Here is a 19664-nt window from a genome sequence, read left to right on the forward strand (position 1 = left end):
CTTCCAGTTGCCTGCCTCAGTGACGGCACCGTTCGGCACCGCGAATGAGACGGTGCCGACATTCCACAGCACGCCTCACCCGAGGCAGCCCGACATTTCTCGCCCGGCACCGACCGCGGCACCGACGCCTGCGGGGCATTCTGACACACAGATCACAGCCAGAAGCCCCGATCGCAGGAATGCTCTTGTGCAGCAGCCTCTGTCGGCTCAGCTTTCATCTCCCGCAGGAGCTGCTTTCACTCCTTTTACCCAGACAGCTGATCTGCTAGTATCACCTACCTTGCAGTCTCCGCTCATGAATGCATATTCTGTTTCAATGCCTGAGTCAGGATCTGAGCAGTTTTCCTCCAGTGAGGAGGAAGCAGATCCACAGGGAGTTTTTTCCCCATATCTTGACTCCCAGCCCCGGACCCAGAGCAATAAGGGCTATGGAAATACTACCTCATCCCACTCTCAGGACCCTGCCCCTTGGGGGATGAACCCCTGGATGGCACCACCTGTGCCCTACCCGCCACCATGGCAATACTGGACACCATGGACATCATACCCTCGGGAACACATGCCCCGTAGCCATTCGACCAGGCGCAACACTGATCCAGTGCCGTCTCCTAATGCATATGCTAGTGACACGAGACGCCTGGCAACACAGCCACGTTCCCAGGATAAACCTAGCCCTTCTCCTTGTCCAACAGATCCGGAGTTAGCACCGGAGGAAGCATTACTTCCCCTTCCTCCCACTCCCTCTGATGAATATACAAAATTCCAGGACCTCTTTAAGAGAGTTGCTAGTGACCTGAACATTAACCTGGAAGTGGTTCCCGAACAACAGCATGAGCTAACGAACATCCTACAGCCCCCTTCTTCCTCCAGAGTGGCACTTCCAATTAACGCAGCCCTTTTAGAACCCGCTAAGTCCATCTGGCAGACTCCAGCGACAAGCCTACCTACCTGCAAGCAAGCGGACAAGAAGTATTTTATTTCTCCAAAGGACTCTGAATTTCTTTTTACCCACCCAGCACCAAACTCATTGGTAGTAGACGCTGCGAACCAGAGGGCTAGACAACAGTATTCTCGTTCTGCCCCACCTAACAAGGATAGCAAACGACTGGACCTGTTTGGTCGCAAGGTCTATGCATCCTCCACCCTCCAATTTCGCATAGCTAATTATACTGCAGTCCTGGCAAAATACGACCATAAAAACTATAATAAGTTAATGGACTTTATTGATGACATTCCAGAACAAAGAAAACAACAGTTCAGAGCTATAGTTTCTGAGGGCCAAGCCATTTCACGCACCGCTCTCCAAGCAGCCCTCGATGTAGCCAACACAGCGGCAAGATCTACCGCTACGGCGATAGTCATGCGACGGGGCTCATGGCTCTCCTCTTCCTTTTTTCCTCGCGAAGTTCAGAACACAATTGAAGATCTTCCCTTCGACGGTGACAAACTCTTTGCTTCTAACACGAATGAAGTGCTTCATTCAATGAAAGACTCCAGAACAACCCTCCGGTCTTTAGGTCTCCAGACACCTACGGCAAGAAGACGGCAATATCGATACCAACCATACCACCGGCCACGTTATCCCGCATTTACACAACCTTCCCATAGACCGCAGGAACAGCAACAGCCGCAACGTCCACGACCAAGATTCCAGCGACGTCGCCCAAACTCTACAGGGACGCCTCAACCCCCACCAGCTAATAGGCAGATTTGAAAACTTGGTCGAGGGTTTAGAAAGCAATGCCCTCACTTCAGCCGGCACACCAATCTTTGGACACCGCCTACGACCTTTTTTCCAACAATGGAGGAAGATTACCTCCGACAAGTGGGTCTTAGAGGTAGTTACAATTGGATACGTCATCCCCTTCCTCTCCTTACCTCCCACCCACCCACCCTCCCCGTCCCTCTTCAGGGACCCTTCTCACGAGCAGCTACTCCTCCAAGAAGTGCAACATCTCCTTCATCTGGGAGCAGTAGAAATCGTGCCAGAGCGACACAGAGGGAAGGGTTTTTACTCCCATTATTTCTTAACGGAGAAGAAAAATGGGGGATGGCGACCAATCCTCGATCTCAGGCGGCTCAACAGATTCATCAAAAAGCAAAAGTTCAAGATGGTGACCCTCAATACCATAATCCCAGCGCTGGAGCAGGGCGACTGGTTTTCTGCCCTCGACCTACAAGATGCCTATTTCCACGTCACTATACATCCGGCCCACAGACGTTTCCTCCGATTTACCCTTGGTTCCACACATTTCCAATACAGGGTACTCCCCTTTGGACTATCTACAGCCCCCCGTGCTTTTTCCAAACTTCTAGCTGTAGTCACTGCTCACCTCAGGAGACAAGGGGTAATAATATTTCCGTACCTCGACGATTGCCTCCTCAAAGCTTCAACATTCGACGAGGCGCTCCGGTTCACACGACTCAGTCGAGTGCTTTCTTTCTCTCGGCCTACAAATAAACAGAGACAAATCCACATTGCGCCCCACCCAGCACCTTCAGTTCATAGGCGCAGACCTCGACTCTCGGACCGGGCTAGCATCGCTCCCACCCGATCGCTACAATTCCATAAAACAACTGACCACAACTATTCGCAACAGCCCTCAGGTAACTGCCCGAGACTGCCTGCAACTACTAGGTCACATGGCCTAGTGGCAATTACTTCTGCCAGACGGGCAGGAGAAATAGCAGCTCTCATGGCTCATCCACCATATACGATATTTTTTAAAGACAAGGTTACCCTCAGATTGCATCCCAAATTTCTTCCAAAGGTACACTCCTCATTCCATATTAATGAACCCATACACCTCCCGACTTTTTTCCCGAAACCACATGCAAACTCCTTTGAAGCCTCAATGCATACACTAGATGTTCGCAGAGCCTTGTCATTCTACTTGGATAGAACCAAACCCTTTAGAACCTCTTCTAGACTTTTTGTCTAGGTTGCAGAGCGCTCCAAGGGCATGCCTATTTCTACCCAGAGACTCTCGAACTGGATCTCCCAGTGTATCCGACTGTGCTATCAGATGAAAGGGGTTGCACCTCCAGATGGCATTAGAACACACTCCACTAGATCTCTGGCTGCCTCCATCGCGTTCTTACGCAAAGTTCCCTTGGCTGACATTTGTAAAGCAGCCACCTGGTCATCTGACCATACTTTTGTTAAACACTATGCCCTTATTCAAGGCCCTTTATCTGACATACGCTTGGGCAGGGCGGTACTCTCGACGGCGTTCCTACCAGATCCGAAGTCCCTACCTCCTTAAGATACACTGCTTTTAAGTCACCTGTAGTGGAGCACCCACAGGGACATCTCTCGAAGAAGAAGAGGAGGTTACTCACCCTGTGCAGTAACTGACGTTCTTCGAGATGAGTGTCCCTGTGGGTGCTCCACTACCCACCCTCCTCCCCTCTACTTTGGAGTTGGGGGGCCTCCGTGGTAGAGAAGGAACTGAGGAGACCGGCCACGCATGCGTTCTATTACCCTAGAGTCACAGCGGGGGGGGGGGGGGGCGGAGCATTCGTGGCCGCTATGACTATGAGTACTGCTGCAAAAATCCCCGGGGGAAGGCGCAGGGACGCACCAACCCCTGTAGGGGAGCACCCACAGGGACACTCATCTCGAAGAACGTCAGTTACTGCACAGGGTGAGTAACCTCCTCTTCTGCTTCAGAGCTGGACACAGCCCAGGTTCATTGATGGATGCTTTTCTACTGCCATTTTCAGAGGCTCTGCTGTATGCTTCTCCCCACATCCCTCTTCTGCCCAGAACTGTGCAAAGTCAAATTGGATAAGGCCTATCTTATACACATCGCTCTGGCATGGCTAAGTGGAAGAGGTTTTCTATCTGGTTAGAAGGGGTCTCCCCTATTCTTGCTTTTATTCATCATGTGCTGAACTGTCTTTTTTTATTTGACAACATCAAGGATTGGCGATTAGCTCGATCAGGGTTCACTTAGCAACTATATTGGCATTTCACTCGCCTGTGGGTAATTGCTCTTTTTCTTATCCCAACCTGATGGCTATAACGTTTTTAAAGGGTTTGGATAGAATGTTTCCTCACGTACAGAGCCCTGTTCCACCATGGAGTCTGAATCTAGTCTTAACAAAGCTGATGGGTTTCCACTTTGAGCTTCTAGTGACCTGGACTCTGTATCACCTTTCAGTGAAGGTAGCATTTTTAGAAGCGATTGTATTGGTCAGACCAGTCAGGGAATTGATGGCGTTTAGTGTTATATTTTCCCTATACGTTTTTTTAAGCAGATAAAATCTACCTTCATCCCCATCTAAGTTTTCTTATGAAAGTGGTCTTCACTTTTCATGTGTCTAAGCAGTTTTCTTATTAACCTTCTTCCAAAAGCTTGACAGTAATAAGGGAGAGGAGACACTGCACATTGTAGACATTAGAAAAGTGTTATCATTTTATCTGGATTGGACTAATCCTTTTAAGTCTTTGTCTCCATTGTTTACTGCATTTTTAGACAGAATGAAGGGTAGTCTGGTTTCCACGCAAAGGATTTCATCATGGATATCTGGTTGTATTTGCCTATGTTTAGTAGTTGGCTAATATGAAGCCAGCACATAGAATGTTGGGTCATTCAACTAGATCCCGAGCAGCCTCTGTGACATTTCTGACTCAGATGCCCATATTAAACATTTGCAAAGTGGCAACCAGTTCATCATGTCACACGTTTGACTCTCACTACACAATCTCTCAACAGTGTAGAGATGATATTAAATTAGGACGAGTGGGCCACAAGTTCCTGTTCAAATAGACTCCAAACCCACCTTCAGATGGGTCTATTTGTGAGTCACCTACAAGTGGAATAAACATTTGCAATCACTTGAAGAAGAAAAAACAGTTAATAACCTTTCCATAACTGTTGTTCTTAGATGTGTTGCATATGTCCCTCCCATGACCCAGCCTCATTCTCCTCTCTATTGGAGCCATTGGGGTAGGAAGGAACTGAATGGCTTCAGGGGTGGCTCAATCCTTAATGCATGTGCAGTGTGTGTGAGCCAGCAGAGAACGCTCAGGCTGCCCAAACAGGTACCACTAATGGTAAAAACTCTTCAACACCTGTGCACTGGTGCACACAAATATCTACAGTGGAATATGGACACTTGCAACACATCTCAAAAAACAAGAGTTATGAAAATGTTAGTAATGTTTTTTTCTCAAAATCTCATTGTCCAGAGAGATATTTTTCTTTTATAAAGTGTCCATTAATATTTCATAATTGATCCACAACTCTTCTTGACTATCCCTCCTCTTTTAATTTAAATCACTCCTGAAGCCTCACTTCACCCATGACTGCAAGAAACGAGTTGATAAATTTATCCACTTGTCTATTTCTTTATTTATCTTGTGAGTGAACTACATATTTTATGTGAGGGATGGGGTTTATTGCCATTAGAACTGAAGCTGGGAATTGTTGTGGAGGGAACATGAGGTGGTTTAATTGTGGGAGGAAGATGGGGAGAGAGGAATTTAACATGTTTGCCTTATTTTTTTTTAAGAAACCAAAAGTTAACTAATAAGACATATGCCTAACATCACCCTTATTATTCTCCTTGTATATTATATCCCTTTCCCCCACATCCATTTGTCTTTGTTGCCTGATATATGATTTTTGTGCTATGAAATGTCTTTCTTCTTTGAGTAGCATCCCTATGGGTGGTTGCGTCCCTTTGCTGCTGATCGGAGAACTTCGGTAGCAGCGTCCATTAGGCCCGCACATGTGCTGTCTCTCCTTATGCCCCTGTCTTTCCTCCCACTGATCAAGGGATCACACCCTAGAGTCTTAACAGACCACATAGCATATATATACTATATAAATTGACAAGGGGGAGCCAGATAACCCTACCTCTGTGCAGAGGCAATGAGACTGTGGAACTGGTGCATGACCTATGATGTCACACTATCAGCAGCTTACCTTCTGGGCACTCAAAACTTGATAGTGGACAGTATCAGTGACAAATTCCCACATGACCACTAGTGGGAGATAAACCCAGTGGTACCTCAGGACCTATTCAGGCAGTGAGGGGCATCGACCATGGACTTGTTCACCACTTACCTGAACAAGAAATATCCACGCTACTGCTCCAGAGCAGGGATGAGACAACACTCACTGGGCAAGACTCTCCTTCTTCTTTGAGTGCTTGCACATGTCCATTGCAGTGTAGTTGTGTGCACACCCTGAGCACAGTTTCTGGAATTTTTTCCCTTAGCGGTATCTGTTGGGTCAGCTTCAACGCCGTCTGGTGTCGCGTGCTCGTAGCACTGGAATAAAGGGCCCTCCGGACCCTGTTCCCCTTTAGTTCCTTCTTACCTCCCGTAACAGTTGCTGGAACCCCTCATTGCTTAGGCAATCCTTCTCTTAGTGTTTTTTCGTCCAATGTAATGTTAATAGTTCTTGTAGTTTAGTTTTAGTACTTTATAGATCTTAGATAGTTTGGACACCTCCGCACTTGGATAGTACCGGGGCATGCCTCTGTCGTTGGGGTTTAAGCCCTGCGTCTCATGCAGTAAGCTTGTGCCTTTGGGCAACTCACACTTGAGCTGCCTCAAGTGATTGGGGTTAGCGCAGAGGAAAGACCACTGCCTAATCTGCAGGCATTTCAAGCCCTGGTCCGAGAAGGACTGAGCTGCACATTTGAAGGTCATCTTCATGGAAGCGGCCTTAAGATCAGCCTCGGAGCTGCGCTTGGACTTGGAAACACCTCTGTTTCACTGCAGAGCGCTCCTCAATAACCTGGGATTCTCGGCATTAATCATCCTCCCTGGTGCCCAAGAAGAAACACTGCAAACACCAGGAAAACAGCCAGTCCCCAGTACCGAAGGCCAAAGGAGACAGAGAGAAAGCGACACCCCGGCACTGCATCATTAGGTGCCTGCAACACTGGTACTGCAGCAACCTCTGACACCTGAACAGGGACAGCGTGAGAGTAGACAACGTACCTGCATAGCCCTCACCTAGTTACTTGGTATCTTCGAAGCACTTGAAGTCAGCATCGCAATCCCCTCTACATGGATTCAGCTACCGTCTTGTTTTCCAACCACCTTTCCTATTTCCTGGATGCCTGGACCCAGATCACTTCAGACCACTGGGTTCTCAGCAGAATAGAACTGGGTTACACCATCCAATTTCTGTCTGCCTCCCTTCCCATCCCCTCCTCTCCCCTCTTCAGGGACCCTTCTCACAAGCATCTGGTGGAACAAGAAGTACAGTCCCTCCTTCAGGTGGGAGCTGTGGAAGAGGTTCCTTTTCACTTGAGAGGAAAGGGGTTCTATTCTCGCTAGTTCTTAATTCCAAAAGCCAAAGGAGCTCTCGGATCCATTTTAGACCAGCGTTGTCTCAACTAATATCCCAAGAACTTAAAGTTCCACGTGGTCTCCTTGGCTTACATAATTTCCTTGCTGGATCCCAGGGACTGTCAGCCGCCCTGCGAGTTTTCACCAAGTGCATTGCAGTAATAGTGGCTTTTCTCAGGAAAAGGAGAGTCCATGTATTTCCTTACCTCAACAACTGGCTACTTAAGGGCTGGTCCAGAGATCAAGTGGAAGCCGACATCCATCTCATTCAATCGACCTTCAATGCGTTAGGCCTTCTGTTAAATTTCCAGAAGTCCACCCTGATCCCAGTCCAAAGGATAGAGTTCATGAGTGCAGTACTCAATTCCATGCAAGTGAGAGCTCTACTTCTGAACAACCGTTTCCTCTCAATTACGACCCTGATAAGATCCTTCCAAGCTCATTCAATCATAACTCTATGGAAGTGCCTGAGCCTCCTGGGCTACATGGCATCATGCACATACATAATGCAATATGCGAGGCTACCACTCAGACCTCTTCAAGCCTAGCTAGCTATGGTTTACTCTGCCTCTTGCCATCACCTGAACTCAGTGCTCACAGTTCCGGTCCAGGTCTTCAACTCACTGACATGGTGGCTGGACAGTCACATTGTATGCATGGGGGTACCCATTTCAAAACGCCAGCCATCCTTGTCTCTGGTATGCGATGCATCAGCCTTCAGTTGGGGAGCCCATCTAGGTTCCCTCAGGTCTCAGGGGCTTTTGACCCAAGAAGAGCTCTCTGTGCAAATCAGTGTAAGGGAGCTCAGGGCTGTACATCTAGCCTGCCAGGCTTTTCTGCCTCACCTGATGGAGAAATCCATTTTGGTTTTCATAGACAATACGATGGCTATGTTCTACATAAACAGACAGGGTAGTAGACATTCTTCCCCTCTATGTCAGGAAGCAATCCGCCTGTGGGAGCTCTACATGGATCATTCCATCAATCTAGAGGCATCGTATCTTCCCAGGATTCAGAACCAACTAGCAGATTGCCTCAGTAGGTCTTTCTCCTCTCACCACAAATGGTCTCTCTGACCAGACATTGTGAGGGCCATCTTCAAACGGTGGGGGACTCCACTTGTAGACCTGTTTGCCACCCAAACCAACAGGAAATGCCATCAGTTCTGCTCCCTGAGAGGTTACAGCCTGGGGTCCCCGGCAGATGCATTTCTGTTAACATGAAAAAAACACCATTTCCTCTATCCTGCTGATTCACAAGGTGAAGAAGATCAAGGAGGACCAAGTGCATGTCCTCTTCATAGTCCTGGTGTGGCTCAGGCAACATTGGTTCTCCATCCTCTTAGGCATGTCTGTGGAGACACCACTGCAGATTCCGCTACACCTGGACTTGATATCCCAGGATCACGGTCAGCTGCTGCACCTGCACCTCACCTCTCTTCACTTGACAGCTGGAAGCTCCATGGCTGAATCTGGAGGAGCGAATTTGCTTTGAGCAAGTCCATGTGGTCCTACTGGGCAATAGAAAGCCATCCACCAGAACTACATACCTTGCAAAATTGAAGTGGTTCTCCGTCTGGCGTTCCCAGCAACAAATACTGCCTTTGCAATCATCACTGCAATTCTTTCTAAACTACCTACTACTGCAAAGACAACAAGGTCTAGCCGTCTCTTAAGTCAAAGTCCATCTAGCGGCCATCTCGGCCTTCCATCCCAAGATCGACAACTGTTCTATCTTTCCACATGACATGGTTATCTGGTTTCTCAAAGGCCTAGAGAGGTCTGTACCCCCAGGTTAGGGATTCTACCCCCACACCACCCATGGGATCTATACCTTGTTCTGTCAAAACTTACAAGACCCCCATTTGAACCACTAGCACCGCTATTACACATTTCCTGGAAAGTGGCCTTCCTGGTGGCCATCACTTGAGATCCAAGCCCTCACTTTGGAACCATCATATACATTCTTTTTTAAGGACAAAGTTCAGTTGTGTCCACACCCATCGTTCCTTCCCACAGTTGGCTCTTGATTCTATTGCAGTCAAGTGATCTTTCTGCCAGTGTTCTACACTAAACTGCATGTGACTAGGGAGGAACAGTGCCCTCCGTTTGTTGGCTATTCGGCAGGCTCTGGCTTTCTACATACAAAGGACTAAACCATTCTACAGATTCACTCAGCTATTCATAGCGATAGGTGAAAGAATGAAAGGTCTCCCCATTTCTGCACAGAGAATCTCATCCTGGATTACTTCGTGCATCAGGGCTTGTTAGGATCTCGCAAATATCTCGCCACCAGTTGACTTAATGGGTCACTCTACAAGGTCTCAAGCATCCTCCGCTGCTTTCTTAGCTTAAGCTCCGATACAGGATATCTGCAGGGCAGCAGCATGGCCATCAGTTCACACCTTCACAATGCACTATGCCATTACACAACAGTCTAGAAACAATGCTGGCTTCAGCCATGTGCTTTTACAGTCAGCCTATCCTTGATCTCTGAACCCACCTCCGGTACAACTACTTGTGAGTCACCTACATTGGAATCGACATGTGCAAGCACTTGAAGAAGAAAAAATGGTTACTAACCTTTCAGTAACTCTTGTTCTTTGAGATGTGTTGCACATGTCCATTCAAAAACACACCCTCTGTCCCCGCTCTCGGAGGCAATCTACAAGAAGAAACCGAAGGGGAGTGGGGCCAGTAGGGCTCTTTATACCGGTGTTATGAGTGCCTGACACCGGAGGGTGCTGGTGCCACCCCAATGGATAACACTAAAGAAAAAAATTCCAGCAGCTGTGCTTCGGGTGCGCACATACCTACATTGGAATGGACATGGACAACACATCTCGAAGAACTATAGTTACAGAAAGGTTAGTAATATTTTTTTCTCCCATAGGGCAGGGACCTTCTCTATGCCTTTCCTCCATTTTCCCTACCATCGAAAGTCCTATTAAAAATAAAAAGAGAAGGAGGGCACATTATATTGATTGCTCCTTCTTGGCCAAGACTGACTTGGAACCCTCACCTGTCACAACTTGCAAGGTACCTGCTGATCTCTCTCCAGTCCATTCCTTACCTCGTCTCGCAGAACAAAGGATGCACCCTCTATCCCAACGTGGGGAGTTTGCCTCAAGGCTTGGCTCCTTCATGGTTCCAGTGCATAAAGAACTCCTGCTCGAAGGAGGTACAAGAGGTATAATTACACAGTAGAAAGTCCTTGACATGTCAGACTTACCTAGAAAAATAGTCCTGGTTTCAGATTTGGTGTATTTCCCAACAAATCTCTCTGATATCTGCGATTCTTCCAAAGATCCTAGACTATGTACTAACTCTAAAATCTTTGGGACTACTTCTCCGTTCCTTCAAGGTACACCTAGCATCTATAGCAGCCTTTCACTGTCTAGTAGACGGATACTCAGTGCTATCACACCCGACAGCTAAACGATTCCTTGGGGTAGAGAAAACCTTTTCCCACAACCCCGACATCTTACCCCCGTGCGGGACCTAAACCTGGTATTGAAAGGCCTGACTAGACCTCCCTTCAAACCTGCGGCCATCTGTTCACTTACATACCTTTCAATGAAATTGGCCTTCCTGACAGCAATCACTTCAGCTAGGAAAATAAGAGAAATAGCAGTTCTGATGGCACATCCTCCCCTCCCCCCCACACACACAGAGTATTTTTTCAGGACAAGCTTACGTTCAGGCCACATCCAAAATTCTTCCCTAAGGTAACCTCCCCATTTCACATGAACCAATTGATTCACCTTCCAATTTTCTACCTCAAGCCTCATGCAACAACAGGGAGGCTATATTGACACTCTAGATGTCAGAAGAGTCCTAGACTTTTTCCTGGGTAGGACGAAGTCTTTCAGGAAATCTCCTAAACTTTTCCTCTCTATTGTGACAAGATCTAAGGGCTCATCAGTATCATCCCAGAGATTCTCCAAACGGGTCTCGAACTGCATTAGACAATGTTATAAGATCCACAACATGACCCTGCCAAATAATATTTGTGCACACTCCATGAGGTCGACTCCTCATTCGTTGCCTTCTTCAAGAATGTCTCTATCTCAGAAATCTGTAGAGTGGCGACATGGGCGTCAGTCCACACCTTCGCAGAACATTGTGTGATCACTGGGAACTCTGCCTCCAATGCTTCTTCAGCTCCACAGTATTGTCATCTGTAACTGACATGACTCCGAAGCCCCAGCCCTCTGGTAGGGATACTGGGTGGAAATCACCTACAGTGGAGCATCCATAGGGCCACTACTCAAAGAAGAAGTTACTCATCTTGTGCAGTAATGATGGTTCTTTGAGATTTGTCTCCCTCTTGGTGCTCCTCAACCCACCCTCCTCCCTTCTGCTTCAGAGTTCTTGTCAATCTCTCTGCAGTAGACAAGGAACTGAGGAGGGTTAGCCTGCATGCACTGGCTAGCCTCATGGAGGGGATACGGGGAGAAACAATGCATGTGCGGGCTACGGACACTACCGAAGTTTTCCGATCAGCAGCGCAGCAATGCAAGCACACCTACAGTGGAACACCCATAGGGACACACTTCTTAAAGAATCATCATTACTACACAAGGTGAATAACTTCTTTGTGTACCTAGCACCTGGTGGATATTGCCACCATCTAAACAATAATAATAATAACAAGAATAATAATAGTACTTCTGATTTAACTTTTGTTTTAGTTATTCTTTGTGGTTTTTTAACATATCATTTTGCACATTTTCTTTATGCTGCTAAACTTTGTTATTATGAAGGGTTTTCTCTGCTTCATGTGCTTCATTCATACGGGTAATGATGATATGACTTCATTTCTTTTTCTGTTTGTCTGTCTGTCTTGTGTAACTGACATTTGCACATCTACCGCAACAGTAAAATATTAATTGTATATTTTATGGGTGCAGAATTGATCAATAAGACATGACAGATATTCATTGAATTCTGAAACCTAGTATGCCATTTATTTTGCACAGGTAATGAGTGGTGTTTTTCCATTTTAATTTTTTTAAATAATTCTAGATAGGTCAGGCATAATTACTGCCAGCGGAAAATATGAAATTAAGAATTTAAAACACTTGATGAAATAATAAATATTATTATAGGCGGAGCTCGTAACGCCACCTATTATTAAGGTTTCCTCACACTTCCTATTACAGGGCCCTATTTTCAGTCGTTTATAACTTTGCCAAACTTTAACCATTTGGTCTGAAATTTTCCATGCCAGGTATCTACCTCCCAGGCTCTTTTTTTTTTAACAATTTCAGCCTAACCTAAAATAGTAAAAAAAAAAAAAAAAAAAATTACATTATTTTACCCATTTAAACAATTTCTGAGGCCCTTTCTTTAGCATTCTCATGGTTTGGAGCAGGGACTTGAAATTTGTAAGGGGAATTGCCTTTGTGCTAGTAATGTAACTTTTGTCATCCCTGTGATAAAGTTATAAGCCTTTGAAAAGTCACAATTTGCACATGCTCAATAGAGAGTTGATAGAGCACAGCAGCTAAAATCCCCAAATATTCTATCCATTTGGAAATGTTCTGGGTCTGGTAAATTATGTGTTTCATCATCCTCTAGTGCTGGCCCATAAAGAGGATGACACACTAATATTGCTATCAGTTACTTCATTAGCTCAGGTGGCAGAGGACTGTGCAGTGGATCTGAAGTTACCTTGCTGATAAGCTACATGGGTGTCAATGTGAGGCCATATGATGGAACTTCTGTTTTATCCGTCTACTTTTTTTAAACCTAAGAAATTACACAAGGCAACCCTAATTCTGTCATTTCAGAACTTCTGTGTGCTTGATTTTCCACCCTTAATAATGTATGGAGTGTATTTGTAGCTGTGTTGGTTCCAGGATATTAGAGAGACAAGGGGAGTGAGGTAATATCTTTTATTGGATTAAATTCTGTTGGTGAGAGAGACAATCTTTCAAGCCAGACCTTTCCCAGACCTGAAGAAAAGCTCTATTTGGCTTGAAAACTTGTCTCTCTCACCAACAGAAATTGGTCCAATAAAAGATATTATCTCACTCACCTTGTCTCTAACACCTTAATTATGCTGGTTTTTTTCTGTCTAATTTACATATAAAGAGTTCCAACTCTCTGTGTGTGCATGTTAAGAGTTTTACAAAATATAAGCTATGTTGATTTATAGTTGTGTTCTCTAGTGATTTTTTTTTCTTACAGATCTAAGTTTTCAAGCAGCTTCTCAAATTATCTCCACCCCTGTTTATAGTGCCTTAAAGGTGATGAAAGACATTGCTCAGAACTTCCCAATAAAGGCCAGGTATGATAAAATTGTTTACTTGTTGAGTATCGGTTAATTATTGATTTATGTTTCTGTTTGAATTTAATTAATATTTTAGAGATTTTGGCCGAATCCTGCAAATATATAATCATGGTCTTGTACAGTTACTCTTGGAAGGAGTCCAAGTGACTTCAATATATGTTTCACTCTATATGCATCCGAAGAAGTGGGTTGTAGTCCACGAAAGCTTATGCTCTAATAAATTTGTTAGTCTCTAAGGTGCCACAAGTACTCCTGTTCTTTTTAGTGAGAGCAGAGTAACTGTTAGAAGGACTGAGGATCAATCTCTTAGTGATCTTCTGTCTGGTGCATGGAGACCTTTACATATTAAGGGCTTGATCCTTCAAACACTTACATATGTGAATAACTTTGCTCATGGGCGTGGTCCTGTTTATCTCAGTGGGATGAGTGGATTTTCCAGGCTTCCTCTATTACAGAAACCAATTGTCTTGTTGCACTGCCATAGCTGTGCTTATGCAAAAGGTTGCTCTTTCTGTGAGCCAGTCATGCCTTGTCACTGAGACATTTTTTTGTGTCACATACGGTATGTCACTGCTTGTCCCACAGTTTTTTAAAGTGAATTATTGAGTTAAATATGATGCTAAATAGGGTTCTCTGCTTGAGACTGTCTCACAACATATTACAACTCCTAATTTAAGGATCTCCTTTTGTTTTATTGTCCCCATTGTTTTTCTGTTAAAGAAAAAGTGCAGTGTAACATAAAAGCTACTTCAATCATATCTAATTGCAAAGAAGAGTAAATAACTTTTTTTAAATGCCAAAATATAATTACAAAGAAATGTAAAGCAACCAGTTTGGTATAAGTGAACACTTAGAAAAATACACCTCATCATTATAAAGCAGGGGAAAAGGTACATAAGTTGTAAGGCTCATTCTATTCTTATTTTAAAAAAATGGTTAAGTGGAAGGGACATTATCATCAAGTTAAAAATCATCAAGTTAAAAAACCTTGAAATCATCAAGTTTTAAAAAAGAATTAAAACTAATTTCAGGTACTACACCAGTCCCAGACCCCTGCAAGTTTTAGTGTTTCTGCAACCACATTTGCCTGTTTTTTTTCTCTTAAGGACAATAACAGGGTTCAAAAAAGAACTACCGTATATACTCGTTCATTAGCCTGTTCGTTTATAATCCGACCCCTCAAGATGTATAAGTAAAAATAGCAAAAACTGTATGACTCTTTCATAAGCCAACCCTCTATTTCTGGGGTTGGAAAACTTTGGCTCCCAGCCCGTATGGGTAAGTCGCTGGCAGGTCGGGACGTTTTGTTTACCTGGAGCATTCACAGGCACGGAACCCCTCAGACGCTCCAGGTAAACAAAATGACAGTGTATTAGATATTCAATTCAATGATTCCATAGAGTTTAAAATCATCAAATTTTGGTGTAGACCCGTTTATAAGCCAACTCCCGCTCTTTGATGCGTCACTTTTTTACTAAAAATATTCGGCTTATGAACGAGTATATACGGTAAATACATTCATGGAAGATGGGTCCATCAATGGCTATTAGCTAGGATGGGCAACGATGGTGTCCCTGGACTCTGTTTGCCAGAAGCTGGGAATGGGTGACGGGGATGGATCACTTGATGATTACCTGTTCTGTTCATTCCCTCTGGGGCACCTGGCATTGGCCACTGTCAGAAGACAGGATCCTGGGCTAGATAGACCTTTGGTCTCACCCAGTATGGCCGTTCTTGTGTTCTTAAGTAAAGTGTCTTCCTTTTTGCTGTGTATGACAGGGGAAATAGACTGTAATGAAAATAGACCTAAACGGACAAGAAATAAAAATAGATTCTATCACACTAATTTTTTTTAGTTATACAAATCTTTGACATTACTTTTAACACTATAAGTTTAAAAATCAGAAAAAATATTATTTTTAAATTGATGGGTGTGTGCTTACAGCAGTCTTAAATTGAAAAAACTCATCAAGTAAAAAGAATTCATGTATTCTGATTCTCCACTGACATAACCTGTCATAAATGAGTAATTCTGCTGAAGTCAGTGGAGTTGAATGAGTAAATCAGAGAAGAATCAGGCCCATTGAACAAAATAAATTACATTTCCTAACTTGCATTAGCAACGATACTTTAATAGTGCAACTGAAATAATTTTAATAATAAAATTTACTTTTCATTATTTATGCTTTTTATTTTTTTGTACATCACTCATTTTGGACAGTGAAAGTGGAGTATTCATTTTCTGGCTATCATGAACTAGCACAATTCTGCAAAGTTTGAGTTGTAAATATTGTAGACAAATATTTAAATCAAAACACAAAACTGTATTTGTCAAATTAAAATTAAAAAGTAACATTTGTATCCAAAAACGGTCCTTTTATTTAAAAGAAAAGTTTAAAACTTTATAAGTGTCCTTTTCCCAGGCTTTCTAGTGGTGAGCTTCATTTTCATGTCTCATTCTGTTTCCTAGAAGAAAGGTCAGCATGAGTTAGTATTTATGAAATAACATCTTCTAACTTAAGAGAGGCCAGTTCATTTGACAGTATGCAGACAGTGAAACAAGTGACATATTTGGAAGATAAAAAAATATATATAACATATTTTTTGTTAGTTGACATACAATTTACCAGTTTGTAAGTATCTGGCTAGTACATAATCCTAAAACAATAGGCAGTACCAGTACATACCCTGAGTTTCCTGATATCCATGCATAATTTACAAATGTTAATATTTTGAGCATATTAAAAGTTATACTTTAATAAGCATTTATCTCAGTGGTATGTATTTATATTTTATCCAGATAAAAGAGAAAAAGAGTAATAAAGACAAACACTGCAACATTTAAATATTACAAAAACCTTCTCAAAATCACGTAGTAGTCTTATTAATACCCACCTAGCTGCAGATGGAGGTTAATTTAAGGGTTTAAATGGGGTTCTGGGATGTTCATTGAACTCAATGTACTGCTTTGTGTGTCGTAATGTTCTCCCCTTACACATTTAACTTATGTGCATCAAAATAAGTAATTACAGTTTGGTTAAAATGATGCTTTCTGAATAAACATATCTACTTGCGCATCGCTGTACTGTATACTCTTCTCTTACCCATTCTTTTAGATAATTTTATGTTTGGAGCTCATTTTATTATTTTTAAATTTGTTGTTTATAATAGTGAAACTGGAAAGTACTAAAACTGAAAAGTCTGACCATTGTATAACATAGCATAACCAGAGATAAATATTTATCTTTTTCTCTTTTATCTGGATGAAATGTAAATATATACCACTGAGATAAATGCTTATTAAAGTATAACTTTTAATATGCTCAAAATATTAACTGTCCTCTCCCTTCAAATTTTTTCATAACCTGCCTCCCCAAAAAACATGACACCATGCCAAATGATAATGGCTAGTCACGGGGCCAGTTAGTGATTCATTAATATCATCTGTTGTTCACTTGTCTTATAACAAAAAAACCCACCCTAGAAGCATTTAAGATAACACATGTGATGTTAGGTTCCTGTTAATGTCATGACAGCTTTGTCTGCTCTTTTCCCCCTTCCATTGTGTTCTGCCTCTACTTTTTTGTGTCTTCTCTATTTAGATTGTAAACTTCTTGGACAGGGACTGTGTTCTGATTTGTATCTAGACAGTTCCCCACATGATGGAGCACTGATTCTGCTTGAGGCCTCTAGGAGCTAATTTTATACTACCACTACTACTAATAATACAATAACAATAATAATTAATAATAATGAGCTACAAATTATGCCAAATGTACTCAGATTCAAATAGGACTGAGTTACTTTTTTTAAACAATGACTAGCTACTTCAAGACTGTTTGAAAGTATTCATACAGGGCCAGAATGGTATTTACTGTGTTGGTGTTTACACGTTTCGCTCTTCAATTTTTAGCTTTGTGATTTGTCCTACTTATTTAATGGCTAAATTATTCCTTTGGCTAAATTAACTCTCAGTATTAATTCCCATCAGTTACAGAAATACTTTCTGATGGGGGGAAAATGTTATATAAGCTATATTTCTAAATGATGCTTATTGCTGGTAGCAGGCTCTCTCGAAACTCTGTGCTGCAGAGCCAATTGCTTTCAGGCTTTTAGCTTAATAGTGTTTTTTTCCTACCCCTTGTGCTTCATTTCTCAATTGGGTGTTTTGCTGGCATCTTTAAGCTAGTTTGAGGTGTTCTTATCAATCCTTGTGATTATATTTTCTTTATTATAAATTTTTCATTTAAATCCGTTTTCATTTTTGAAAGAAATTATTATTCTATATCGTTTCCATTCTTGTTCTCCTGCATTAAAATGTTATACTTAAAAAAAAAAACAGTTGACACAGATAGTAGGATATTTAGTGTGTTTGTATATGCATAGAGAATAAACATGTTTGGTTGGTTATAAAAGTTTTATAAAGATGAATTTGGGATGACTCTGTTATTCATGAGATGTGAAGGCATGAATGAGTATTCACATCTTCCCGAACAATTACTGACCTCAGCATCTTTTATAACACACAATCTATTCTGTATTTTTCTAGCTTTCTCTGTGAGATCATAGACCCTGAGTTCTTCCTCTTCACTCCCTTTGACAAGCAGAATGATAACTAATTACCATCTAGGAATTTTCTGTCCTCTATAGTTCTTACTTCTGTTTTTCCAATTTTATTCCTGCCTTATATAGGCCAGTGACTGCCTTAGTGTTGTCTTGCCACCATTTTCTTTCTTTAGAAATTTATTATCTGAAAGCATGGAATAAGAGAAAGCTAAATCAAAGAAAATAAAAAACTCATCTGTACCTCTTGCAGATATTGAGGCTTTAAGTTGTTCTGTTCTCACTATGAGAAGAATATTTTTACCATAAGGAGCAAGGCAGTAACTGACATGCTTTCTGGGGAGGTGTCAGGCAATCAAGACTTCTTAGCATGTTCAAAGGGAAGTAAAGCTTACTTGTGGGAACTGAGGTTTTCCCCACACCATCTCAGAAGTAATCGTTTTCGCTGACTTTCACTATATTCATGTTTCACCAATGAACCCATCCTTCCCCTGAAGTGTTAGAATGGGTTAATGAGTTTCTGGCAGCTAAATCTCAAAAAGAAAACTTTGCTTGTCCTTGCAAACAAAAGAATTAAAAAGCCTCTGACAGCCCCTTGAGGCAGCATGATATACTTCCTGCACTTTTTCCAGTGGTCTTTGTTGAAGATGGATTATATTTTCAGCAGCATATTTTCACATCCAGGAAATAAAGTTGGTAAAGCCTTCCACAACTTTTTTAAATGGTGAAGGGAGCCAAACTATGGTTGCTGTAGATATAGGAGAAAGTTTGTTAATATGTAAAGATACCCACTATTAATAATACTTTGAACTTGCTATAGATCCTCTCCTACAGAGATTTCAAAGTGTATTTGAATGCTAATTAAGCCTTGCAATATGCTGATGAGATACTATACATTTGTGTTTTATTACCATTTTTGAGATTAGTAAACTGAGGCACGGAGGTTAAGTAATTTATCCTAGTGTACATAGTGACTGGCTGAGTTGGAAACAGAACCTAGGTGGCTCAGTCCCCAAACACGTTCTCTAATGGCTAGACTACCTTTGTAAGTGGTTGTTCATAACACTTTCCAATAGCCTAAGGTCAAAATTGAGAGCTTCAGACCACTTTGATTTAATTGCCTAGATATGGAGGTAAATAACTTTAACATCCAGATTTGAAATTTTGAAGTAAGATAATATCTTGGATACTTAAGTAACTTCAGTATGTACAAAATGCTAGCTATTCCCTAAATTTAATATAAAGAAGGTGAAATAATATTGTAAATATTGAGGTAACCGTATATGTTTAGATTTGGGATTTTTTTTTAAGGCTGATCTCTGTACCCCTTAAAATAACATATATTAGATGCGGAAGAATGTTTGTTTAAGTGTAGAATGGCTGAATAATACCAATATTTTATTCCTACAGATCTTTAACCAGAATTCCTGTAAACCAACAAATGCGAAATGAAATAGAGAAAAATCAGAAGGTTTGCCCGTGTTCCTTG

General features: G+C 42.4%; 1 protein-coding gene across 1 annotated transcript in view; it reads left to right on the plus strand.

Moving 5' to 3' along the window:
* Positions 1 to 19664, plus strand: part of UGGT2 (UDP-glucose glycoprotein glucosyltransferase 2) — a 272650-nt gene that overhangs the window by 64412 nt on the left and 188574 nt on the right. The window contains exons 9-10 of the mRNA XM_034758248.1: positions 13510 to 13609; positions 19586 to 19646. Of these exons, the coding sequence (XP_034614139.1) occupies positions 13510 to 13609; positions 19586 to 19646 (161 nt within the window). The remainder of the gene's footprint in view (positions 1 to 13509; positions 13610 to 19585; positions 19647 to 19664) is intronic.

Source organism: Trachemys scripta, chromosome 1 (genome assembly GCF_013100865.1).
Source record: "Trachemys scripta elegans isolate TJP31775 chromosome 1, CAS_Tse_1.0, whole genome shotgun sequence".
In the NCBI taxonomy this organism is placed as follows: Eukaryota; Metazoa; Chordata; order Testudines; family Emydidae; genus Trachemys; species Trachemys scripta.